This window comes from Vigna radiata, chromosome 1 (genome assembly GCF_000741045.1).
Source record: "Vigna radiata var. radiata cultivar VC1973A chromosome 1, Vradiata_ver6, whole genome shotgun sequence".
NCBI lineage: Eukaryota > Viridiplantae > Streptophyta > Magnoliopsida > Fabales > Fabaceae > Vigna > Vigna radiata.
In genome coordinates this window covers 12,381,693-12,394,289 of record NC_028351.1, presented here as the reverse complement: position 1 = coordinate 12,394,289, position 12,597 = coordinate 12,381,693, and the positions used below count along the sequence as shown (strand labels likewise).

The window sequence follows — 12,597 nt, the reverse complement described above, 5'->3', positions numbered from 1 at the left end:
AAAGTACATTCTTAATTAATTTGAGGGCGATCATGCAGTTAATCAAAGTACATTCTCAATCAAATGCAAGACCTTTCTAGATTATTCACAATAAATTCAACCAAAGTACATTCTCAATCAAGTTTATTGTGTTTAATCATGTTTATTCTTAAATCTCTTAACCAAATTAAAAGTTAATCAATCAAAATAAATTTTCAATTGATTTTAGTTGAAATTATTACTACCAACCAAAGTACATTCTCAATTGATAGTAAAAACCATTTAATCATATAATTAATATGCATGTAGATTCTCAATTAAACCTAGAAACCCTAAAACTCATATAATTAATATGCATGTAGATTCAAACACTTAATGATGCAAAAATCTTTGCTTTTAATATGATAGAGAGATGAAAGACATAGAGAGAGATCAACTTAAATCAATAATCAAAATAAACAATTGCATTAATTTACTTAACCTCAGAATCCATAATGAAATTACAGNAGAATAGCCCTAGGAGCTTAGAAACACATAATGAAAGAAAAGTGAAAGCAGTGGTGGATGAATGGATGAATGGATGATGCTCCCTTCTGCCTCCCTGGGTTTCTTTATATAGGTTTGATTGGGCTTGGACTTTGAATATTCAGTTGATAGAATCTTTTATCTTATATCTTCCAAATAACTAAAAGATTTAGATAATTATAATATTATTTGGAAGATATTTTCTGTTAATATTCCCAAATTAAATTAGTTCAACAACTGATTTTATCTTTTAGCTTTTCTGACTTTCCGTAATTGCACAAATACTCTGATATTTTCTATATTTTCATTTTAGCCCCTTCAAAATTCTCTAAAATTGCAAGAAAGCCCCCAATTGACCAGACTTTGACTGTTTGACCAATTTTGACTCATATGGACGCAGTCAATGAGAGTGCGCTATGTGTCCCCCCTTTCCATCCAAAATTAGGGTTTTGGAAATGGGGGTAATGAAATTTGGAAAACTCATTCTGCCTCCGCTGTGCCGCGAGAATGGAAGAGGCGTTTTGTTCTCTGGAAGCAATTCGACGAGCACTAGACGGCTGCTGTGATTCTGGTTTGATTGCAGGTGCGAAATGCGAAGAAGAAGCTTCATGATGGCGGAGGATGAAGGTGTCGCAACGTTGATGGTTGTGAACGGGATGATGCGACGACGAACCTGTTGAGTGATGACGGCAATGGAGGTTTAAACATCGCAAAGCTTCTGTCGCGATTTGCGATGACGGTGAGATGATGGACGAAGAATATGAACGGAGGTGTGACAAGATGGTTGACGGCACGGTGAAGATGCGAGAACGATGGTGAGGGCACATGTTTGAGGCGATTTTTCGATCTGGGTTTCTGCGTGTTGAGATAGTGCGGATTCTGTGTTTCTGGGTTTTCTGCAGGTTGCGATTTGGTTTTCCTGTTCAGATCTGGATGATGCGACGTCGAGGTTGGCTTGCGGTTGAGGCGCTGTGTTGATGGCAGCGTCTTCACGGCGGCTTGCTCGCGAGGAAGAAGATGGTAGATGGTGGTCGTTGTGCTGCGATGGCGGTGTCTATGGAGGTTGCGCGGCGGCGTAGGGAAAATGGTGATGGTCGTCGTTGATGGAGGATCTGTGGCGTTCAAGGTGACCGGTGAGAATTGGGATGATGTCTGCCGGCAACGAGGATGATGGGGAAGGGCTGTTTCGGTGATTGGCCGTCGCGGCGTCTTGCGGCATTGACGGTGGCGGCTAGGGAAGAGGATTAGGGTTTCTGAATTGGAAATTAGGGTTTCTGGGAAGAAGATGATGATGTGGCAAGTGCGGTGATGTGGCAATATCTGATTGGTTCATTTGGTGTGTAGAGGATTAATGACATGGCATCATCTGGATGGTTGGATCTATTAGTGGGTGAATGCCACATGGCGTAATCTGATGAAGTCTAACTTAAGAATGGTAGGAGGTGTGTGTATAGTGAATTAGGGGGTGTAGGCGAAAATGGTTTCTGTTGGGCTTTAGTAATGGCCTGGTTTAGAACTGAGGGGTACATATAGGGAAATCTGGGGTGCAAGGGTAAAAACTGACTGTTTGGCCCATCTGTCATTATTTATCAAATAAAATCTGATTTTGGGCTTTAAATTGCAATTTGGACTAATAAAACTCTAACTTCAGCTGTACAAATAAATATTAGAACATCCAAGAATAATTTATGCAATTAAAATCACTTTTTAAGCCCTTTTTATTTCCAAACACACTAAATCCAATAATTACAAATCTTCTACAAATCAATCATTTAAGCACAAATATTCTATCAAAAATTTTAATTTTAAAGCATAAATGTAGATATAAATATGCACTCATCATTCTCTCTATGCATTTAATTCTTTCAAGCCACACATCGTAAGCAAAAAGGATCTGATTAAACATTTTTTAATGAAATATGAGGCCTTATTGAACTTTTTTAAAAGGTATGATCACTTTGAATTAAATTCCTAAAAATAAGGATCAAATAATGTATTAAACCTTAATTTTATTACAATCTAGGTGTTAGTGAATATGATAGAAATTATCTACTATTTGAAATACAATTTGGACTAAGTTTGAAAGTATCTTACTTTTGAAATTTGAATATCCTGAACTTTCCAGTATTTATATATGAATAATTATTGATGAAATCTAGGTTGTTTTAAAGTTTGTAGGGTGTTCATATTCTAGTTTATATGTTTTCAAAATTTTGTAATGATAAAACTTTATTTGTCTAAGTTAAAATTGTATGTATGATTTGGATGCATGTGTACATGTGAAATTAATTGTTGTAAATGATGTGTTGGGGACATCGTAATGTCATTAAAAAATAGGAAATAAATATTTTGAAAAGATTAAAGTGTGAGGTAATAGAGATAACAATGTTTATGAGTATAAGATTTGATATAATCAAAATTGTTTGGTTGGAAAAATATGTGGTACAACCAAAGATACACTAGAAAGTGTGGGGTAAGCTTCATAGTATTTATTTCAAAATTTGTACATTACTTTTACATCCAATATTATTTATTTCAAATTTTGTTTTTATTCTTAATCTTTTCCTATATATATTAATTCTCTTCAAAATTGGTCAACATTAATAAATAATTATATTTTTAATTTATATAATAATAACTTTTTATCTTTGTTTGTTGTTAAGGAACGTAAAAACGTATTAATTTTTATAAATGTTTTATTTATGTTGTGAAAGTGTATTAGTTTCTTGAATGAAAAAGGAAATTAGTAACAGATTTTCACAATATGAATAAATAATTATAATATTTTAACAACTGTTTTATTAATTATGTATATTTAAAACGGATTATAGATTGCTAAGGTTGTAAAAATGTTGATCGATAAATGAAACATTTGTAAGTATGTTTCATCTGTTACGTTCCTTAACAACCAAAAGCCTCGGTGGTTACTTTTTGCATATCGCGCTCCGTTTTGAGTTCACTCTGCGTGGTGCCGTTTTGGCCATCCTTCTTCGTTCCCTTTCAAATCCTAATCTACCGATCAGATCCCAAATTGGGAACACCTCATGGCAGCAATGTTCAATTCGGTTGGTCCCCTCGCACTTCTCACCCTGGCATTGTCCTTTAGCCTCGCGTATTCGATGCAGTTCGAGCTTCATATGGGTCACACCAAGTGCATTTCAGAGGACATTAAGGGCGGTGCGATGAGTGTAGGAAAGTACAGTGTCGTCAACCCATCCGAAGGTTACCCAAAGTCCGATTCCCACAGGATCATTGTCAAGGTAACTTCGTGATTCAATCACTGTCAAACCCTTTCTTTGACACTGAAAAATGAACTCTCCCAAATGTAGCTAATAGGACCACAATTGCAGTTGGGGGCACGCAAAATACCTAGGCTTTGTAATTAAAATCGCGGGTGTGAACTATTTTATAAAACCTCGTACTTTCTGAATGAAAAGTAAAGCCACGAATCTTAAATGGGTCAGTTGTAGAATGTCTCCTGGTTGTTTGTGATTTGCTTTGTGGTTTGGGTTTCTGAATTTGGAATGTGGTGTGATTGTTGGGACAATGGGTTCCTGTGGTTTTGTTATCAACGCGGGTTTGACTGAGATTTTGTATGTGTGTTTTTCCAGGTGTCATCGCCTCATGGGAACATGTATCACTTTGGGGATCATGTGGAATCTGGTAATTATGCATTTACGGCATCTGAACCTGGTGACCACACGACTTGCTTTTGGCTTCCGGATGAGAAGGATGCGCCACCAATGGTGAATGTTGAATTTGAGTGGAGAACTGGGGTTGCTGCAAAAGACTGGTCCAAGATTGCCAAGAAAGGGCAGGTTGAAGTAAGTAGTTTTGTCACATTTCCATAACTTGCATTTGCTCGCGTGTATGTGATAGATAGTTTTTTTTTTTTTTAATCATTATTATATCATTTTAACTCTTTCTGTGTTTTTGCTTTTTTGAGAAACCCGTGTCGCAGTACCAAACCTGAATATTGAGGAGGGTTGAATTAGGCAATAGGCAGGTTTCTGTAATGTAAACTTTGTCAAATGTCTTTTATACTGAACAACAATGTAATTCTGCTAAGATTTGTACGAAACCATTGAGAAATCTTGCTCTCTTAATTCTTTTCCCCCTGAAAATTTAGGTTTGGTGGCCCGTTTAGTGAATTTACTGGCTAAGAGAAGTTTTAGTGTGCTCTTTTTATGCCACATAGCAGATATATATAGCCAACTTGCACAGTGGACTAATGCACTCAGAAGTTATTCTGTGCTCTTGTCATGGTTTTGGACACCAGCAGGATTATTAACTAATGCTATGCTTCTGTCTTTCTATTGTATTTGGAATATGATACTGTATAATATACAGTTACAATATCGTAGTGTTTTCCCTTATCTGTGAAAAGTTAGTCTAACCTATTTTATCAATCTAGTTTTTCTGTGACGAAATCATAAATCCAGGGTAACAGCATGAAATAGAAAGACTAAAAGAAGGTTTACAAAACTATGGCAGTATAACGGGAAACTTGTGTATTTTTTCAAAACTAAAAAGGTTTACATAGAATCACCCTCAATCTGGTAGCAACAAGAGCATAGGAATGATGCCAAACAATGAAGGAAAAAGGAGCTGAACAGCGTACTCTCACAGAAAGAATAAAAAGAACATAGACCTTGAAAGTGTGAAGGAACAAGTGTCAACTCGAAGGAAACTTTTTGAGTAAAGAACTGATGAAGAAGGGTTTCTAAATCAAAATTAATTAGAAAAAGGGGTAGAATCACAATTCCCCTACCCCCACCCCAAACAAAATTGTTTAAGCCCCAAAATGGGTTTTAAAATCCCATCACAAGACTGCCACTCTAGTGCATGAAAACCTGCTATTTTGGGAATGACTGCTACTGAAAACTGCTCTGCAGTTTGTATCTTGCAGTGGCCTAGGGAACACACGCTATAACGTCATAATAGCTCCTTCATGAAATAACGGAATATATCAATTTAAAAATCTCAGTTCGTGGAATTTTCTGAAATTCTAGTTCATGTATTTACAGAGAAATCAAGGAACTAGCATAAAACTGTCTGAGAAAGGATTTACCAGTAACCCAGTTTTGCTTTACACTAGTGCCTTGGATCCATATGTTTATTTTAGCCATGACTGTGTAGCTCACCCATTCCTTACGTTTTGGTGTGCATCTTTCTTGCTTAAGATGTCAAATCCCCCAATTATGAACATTTATTAAATCATTGTTCAATTGTCTTTCATTGTAAATGTTCCATTTTTAGTTGCTACTAAATTTTATATGAGCGTACACAAAGTAGTGATATGATTATGAACGTCATCCTAATTTCTTCATATTTGTAAGTTATAGGAATAGGGGTTTCTGTTTTAAAGATCTAGGTGTTTTTGGTCTTTGTATGTTTGTTTTGGTCTTTGTTTATTGATGTGGTTTTCCCCCTTTTGTCTAGGTAATGGAATTTGAGTTGAAGAAGCTATATGATACTGTCTTATCAATCCATGATGAAATGTTTTATCTTCGAGAAAGGTATTATTGCAATGACTTCTGCTAACTAACTAATCTCTTGAATTAGTATATAATGGTTTCATATGATCTTTTGATGGAGAAGATGATTTGCTAAATTCATTCATAATTTTGCTTAAATGGAAGATAAATGATTTATCTGTTATGTTAGAAGAAACTGGAATCTTTTTCTGTGCAGCTATGTATTCCTCCCAACCTGTCCATGTACTATCTGGGATACATCTATGGTTACTCTAAACCTTGCATCAACTGATTATATTCTCTTTACATCAAAGAATGGTCACTACACAATTAATTTGTTTGTTTTCCTGAGTTAGATAAAGATAGGGATGAAATCCCTGGACCTAATCAATAAAATATGGAGAGAGAAATGTGGATAGTTTATGACATTAATTTTTCTTCCATGCTTGATATAACCTTCATTATTCTCCTCCATCAACTATATTGTGTTTTCCAATAATTTAATAGCTGGAGTGGGTCAGAAACTTGTTCTCTGTTATGCCTCCAATAAAATAACTTCTTTGCTAACATGTTGTTCTGTATGGTTTTCCTAAAATTGCGATGCCTAGGATCAAGTAGTTGTGTACATAACTGATGACAAACTTCTATTTTTACGTTAAGTTTTGGATGTTTTGGCTTTTCGTGGTCATGCAAATGCTGCAGCATTAGAGTTTGCATTCATTCTAGAAGTGTTTTTCAGTGAATTTTGCGGACCTGTTTTTAGCCGTGTGTCTTATGTAGGGAGGAAGAGATGCAAGATCTTAACAAGGCAACTAACACCAAGTTGTTTACTTTAAGTTTCCTTTCGATTGCGGTTTGCTTGTCTGTGGCTGGTCTACAAATATGGCATTTGAAGACATTCTTTGAGAGGAAGAAGCTCCTCTAAATTCATAGCACGAAGTTTGTTCACTTTGCTTCTATTTTTTTATTTAATTTCCCGTTCCCTGGTTGTTCCTTGTGTATCCAAGTGTATGATTATTACATCTTTCATTTTTTTTACACTTCATTTCATGGTAATTAGGAATATCTGCCCATTGCACGTCATGCTAAATGTATTTGTATTAACTTCTGAATAATAGTTACCTTTCTCTACAGATCCTTTAATTTGTAATTTGAATGATTATTCTTTTTCCACTCAATCTGAAATTAGAATTTTAATTTTTTATTATGAAAGCCCATAGTAACTTCTTCAAAACACGAAAGGTAGAAGCGGGAATTATTTATATTCAAATGAAACACTATGGCTCATGCATCTCTTAACGAATTACTGCATGGTCATATTTGACGTGCAAAATCATCACATCCAGATAGAAGCTTTTACTGATATAGCTTATGCATCTTGTATAAATTTGATTTTATTTCTTCTCCCTCTACTAATGCATTTCCAAACCGATGTTTAATGTTGCTTTAAAATTTAATTTACATTATTTGTTTCAGGTTTTGTTGAAATTAATTTGAACATTGATATAATTGTTTCAGTTATGAATTCAAATTATATTTAATATATTCTATTAGGAAGATAAATGATGTTGCAGGACGGCCAAATGCATTCAAACTTTGGAAAGTGAAAATACATTAACACACAAACTCGAACATTAGGGATACTATTATCACTCAAAAGCCAATGACCTCACATTTAGTTTAGACCAACAGTGCTTAAAGCTCAAGACATCATAGTAATAGTCTAAACACGCAGGAAGGTATAATGCTGTCAACCCTTTATTTAGTAGTAGGTAATTATGGGGTGACTTTCATTCAAACTGCAACCACTGGCATTTTGATTACTCATCGGCATAACTATTGTGATGATGGTGATGCTTGTGGTGATGCTTCTTCCTATCATCATCATCCGAGTCATTACCCTGCAATGATAGGAAAATACCAGCAAATGAATACCAACTTCAACAGAAGTGCTTTATGCACACAGATATAACATTCACAACTACAGGGTAGCATTTTATATGTTTGGATAAAAATTGGAAACATGACTATGGAAATTGCAATACACATTCCCATGGGTCGTAATGTAGGAACAATTTGTTGGTTTAGGTATTAAAAGCACCTACTCCGCCAACTAACATTCAAACATATAATCATTCTGCTTGCAAAACCTATTACATACATCTTACTGGAGGATGGGACAGGAAGAAGCAATCTTTACTGATTGCAAAACCTATTAAACATATCATGTTCAGTTATCAAATTTCAGTAGGAAGCACAAAACTTACATTGAGTCCCAATTTTGTAATCTCTCCATATAAGCTTTTATAATTGTATAGCTTTTTTGTGCATACTCAGTGACCATATTCATTTAATAATTTAAATAATATTAAATCTTCCACGAATATATTCAATTCCTCTAGAACTTCCAAACAAAAAGGAATGGGATGTTTCCTCTATTCCATCATTATGTACTCAAATAATGATATATTTTATCCCATTCCATCTGATATCAAATTCAACCGATTACACGCATCACCATGAAATTGATTAAAATAAAACTGTTGAAGGTGAAAAGTTGTTTGGAGAAAAGAAAATAGTTAATTTTTTGGAGACGGGCCATAAAACAAATTACTGTAGCCATTGAACAAAAAGAATATGTAAACTGAAGTCTAGGAAATGCTAAGCTAGTCTAGTTTTATATGAAAAATGTAACAGGTTAACTGATATTTGATTACTCATGTTTCAGGTCAGCCTTAGCACCCTTGATCCTTATCATGCATCCATTCATGCATTCATTAGAAAGTAAGTTCAAAAGGATTCTTGATCTATTAAAACGCAACACCAATGATCTATATTTATAACAACGCATGAAAGTAATCCACTTAATCATGAACAAGAAGAAACAATGCAACTAATTCTGAAAACGAATTCATGGTTTTGGAACGGTACAATGAAGCAAACCAAACTTTAGCAAAACCAAATCCATGAAACTAGCAATGTACACACTGCATCATATACCATAAAGGAAAACACTTAAATACAGTTCCTATATAGTTTCAATTTTGTTTTCTAATCAGAATTGAAGTTTTATTTCAATGTTGCGAAGGTTAAAATAGGTTTGTTACTAACTGAAACTCCAATTCTAACAAAAGAACAACACCAAATAGACATAAGGAAACTCCAATTATAACAAGTGGTAAGAAAATAGAAGATATATGACAAGAAATTAAAATTTACATAATAATATTACATTTCAATTAGTTCAAGCAATTACACCGTTACTATGCACAAACAATATAAGTTATGAAACATACACATAATTTGAGTATTGCTTGCAACGGCCAAAAAAAAAACACCATCTTGAGTATTAAAGAACACCTAGTTACCAATTAGTGATTTTAATCAGAAATCACTTTAATTATGCCTTCTAAGGAAGTAATCAGTAATCTTATCACCGTATATGATCATTTGTAATTAGGTAGCAAAGTAAAATCCCTGTAGACTACAAATCACAGACTACGTAAACTCATTAGTTGAAGGAATGCAGGAGGCAGTAGTACTTACATATTTCTTGCGTCCATAGCCCTCATCATCATCATCATCACGCTTCTCATAGCTAGGCTTTCGGTATCCCTCCTCCTGAGGTGGACGCCCATAACCATACTCAACACCTCCTTGGCTCCCATAGCTAGGTTTCTCATCATACTCACTCCTCCCTCCATAACCATACCCACTGTCCTGCTGCTGCTCTTCCCCATACCCACTACTCTTCCTTCCACCATACCCAGATCCATATTCACTCCCCTCCGTTCTTCCACCATACCCGGATCCATATTCAGATTCTTGCCTCCTTCCACCATACCCGGATCCATATTCAGTCTCCTCCTTCCTTCCACCATACCCGGATCCATATTCTGATTCCTCCTTCCTTCCACCATAACCAGACCCATATGCAGATTCTTCCTTCCTGCCACCATATCCCGACCCGTATTCAGATTCTGGCCTGCTTCCTCCATACCCGGATCCATAGTTAGATTCCTCCTTTCTCCCACCATACCCAGATCCATATTCAGACTCCTCCTTTCTTCCACCATATCCCGACCCATATTCACCTTCTTGTTTCCTACCACCATACCCGGATCCGTAATCCGACTCCTGCTTCCTACCATACCCAGTCCCATATTCAGATTCCTCTTTTCTTCCTCCATAACCAGTCCCATATCCAGATTCCTCTTTTCCTCCATAACCCGACCCATATTCCGATTCCTCCTTTCTCCCTCCATAACCAGTCCCATANGTCCCATATCCAGATTCCTCTTTTCCTCCATAACCCGACCCATATTCCGATTCCTCCTTTCTCCCTCCATAACCAGTCCCATATCCAGATTCCTCCTTTCTCCCTCCATAACCTGTCCCATATCCAGATTCCTCCTTTCTCCCACCATACCCAGACCCATATTCAGTTTCCTCCTTTCTCCCTCCATACCCGGATGACCCGTATTCAGATTCCTGCTTCCTGCCATACCCGGATCCATATTCCGAACCGGATCCGCCATACCCGGATCCAGCGGCGGGGTTGAAGCCTGCAGGTGCAGGCCTAGGTTTGGGGCGAGAGTAGCTGCTATACTCAGTGACGAGGGCTTCGTCTCCATAAGCAGAGGGTTGAGCGTTGGAACTGTATTGAGGGCGATCGTAGTCAAAGCTGTCGTCGGCGGAGGAAGAGTTTCCGATGGGGTAGCATGTCTCTTCGGAGGGAGGAACAGGACGGCCGTAGGTGAGGGAGATGTCGTAGCCGCCGCCATAGGGGGTAGGATCGTACTCGTCAAAGTCGTCGACCTTGTCTCCGTGGCCTTCGTGGCCGCCGTGATGGCCTCTTGAAAAGAACGACATTTTTCACGCTCTCTCTGTTTGTGATCGTGCAATTAGGAAATGGGAAGCAGCGAGATTGATCATGATTCTGAATCCGAGGTGCTTCTTTATGCTACGATGGTGGAGCATCTAAACGACATCGTTCCTGGGACCGTGCCCATGATTGTTCTTGTTTTGTGGACCCCACACGTTTCCAACGGAAAACCGACACGTTTTGTAAAGGTCCTCAATCTTACTAAAAAGAATAAGAGAAAAAAAAATATATTTTTTATAAATTTAGTTTGGGTAAAAGTCAATAGGTTTAATCCAAATTTTTTTTATGTTATACTATATCTGTGATTTTCTTTTTAATTTTAATTTTCTAATTTTCTATTATTCATAATTTTAGTTGCCAAAATTCTTTTTACTCAATTTTGTATCTAAATTTTTATATATATGTAAATTGTTCAGTTTTTAGTTTCATAAAAGCTATTGGCTTTAATTTTGTAGTTGTTACAATATTCAACTATGTAAAGAAAACTAGTTTTTTAGTCAATCATACTTTGTTATGCCCGAATTAACCAAAAATAATAGATAATTTAATTAAAATTTGACCAAAGTTACATATTCTTAAAAATTAAAGAATCTAAATATTACAAAACATATAAATAAGAGACTAAAATTATGGAAAAGAGATTGAAGATGTAAATTGTGGATTTTACAAAAAAGAAAAAAACTAGAAAACAAAACTATAATTAAGTAAAAGAAATATTAGAAAATTGGAAAATATATGTACAAAATAAAATACATAAAGTAGTTTATGTATAGGTTATTTTAACTTACTTAAAAACTCATGTGATCTTCTATCTTTTTTATTATAGAAATTTATCCAAACATATTCTTAATTTTTTTTTTTATATTTTGGTTTCATAAAACTAAAAACAATTTTTAGTTAATTATGTTGAATTAGTGGATTAAATCAACAATGTGATCTTAGTTCTGAGGTATATTTTAGCTTCAAAGAGATTAATTAATTAACTACTAACTTAATTTATTGTGTAATTACTTTTTTTATTATTTTAAATTAGTTATTGATTTTATTAATTAATAGTTAATTTTAAACTTAAATCATTCAGTTTAGTAAAAGAAACCTATAACCTAAAAACTAAAATTGGTTTGAGAACTATATTAAAAGAAGAAAAAAACTAAAATAATTTCACTTAAAAATTTGAATTAAAATAATATGTATATCGGAGTGACGTTGACTTAATATTAAACTCCCTGATACTTTATGTATTTAAAGTATTGGAGGAGTATAAACTCCCTAATAACAAAACTGGTAATAAAGATATATTCAAATAATTTTGAATGACATTCTACACTTTAAAAGTAAATAAATTTTTATAAACTAAAAATTAATATATATATATATATATATATATATATATATATATATATATATAATTGTATTTATAGATTAAACAAATTAACTTGTATATAAAGTGAGTTTGTAAGAGATTGCTTTATTTTTTTTAATGGTCTTTAAGAAAAATTTTGTTTGAATGTGTTTTTATAAAAGCAAAAATTTGACATGTGTCTTTGATTTTAGAAAGGATAGACCAAATTAAAACTTTGTGACCAATGCAGGAATCAAATGAGTAATTAAAATGTTTTTTTTTAAGAATGAAAAGTGTATGGTAGAGAGACCAATTGACTCTATCATGATCGGGAAGAGTGGTATCATGATTGGGAACAGGGGCAACAAGATCGGGTTGGCTGACATCCT

The 12,597-nt window shown here is 34.9% G+C and overlaps 2 protein-coding genes across 2 annotated transcripts; one reads left to right on the top strand and one right to left on the bottom strand.

The window, feature by feature from the left end:
• The first annotated feature begins 3,371 nt into the window (after positions 1-3,371).
• LOC106765056 (transmembrane emp24 domain-containing protein p24delta9) lies at positions 3,372-7,152 on the top strand. The gene is made up of 4 exons (XM_014649547.2): positions 3,372-3,764; positions 4,116-4,328; positions 5,947-6,023; positions 6,762-7,152. Exons 1-4 carry the CDS (start codon positions 3,549-3,551, stop codon positions 6,904-6,906), a joined length of 651 nt encoding a protein of 216 aa, XP_014505033.1. The 5' UTR covers positions 3,372-3,548; the 3' UTR covers positions 6,907-7,152.
• Positions 7,153-7,547: 395 nt separating this feature from the next.
• Positions 7,548-10,938, bottom strand: LOC106772008 (uncharacterized protein At5g39570). Its single transcript, XM_014658114.2, has 3 exons — positions 10,334-10,938; positions 9,528-10,249; positions 7,548-7,882 (listed from the first exon to the last, which is right to left on the bottom strand). Exons 1-3 carry the CDS (start codon positions 10,851-10,853, stop codon positions 7,802-7,804), a joined length of 1,323 nt encoding a protein of 440 aa, XP_014513600.1. The 5' UTR covers positions 10,854-10,938; the 3' UTR covers positions 7,548-7,801.
• Positions 10,939-12,597: the final 1,659 nt, after the last annotated feature.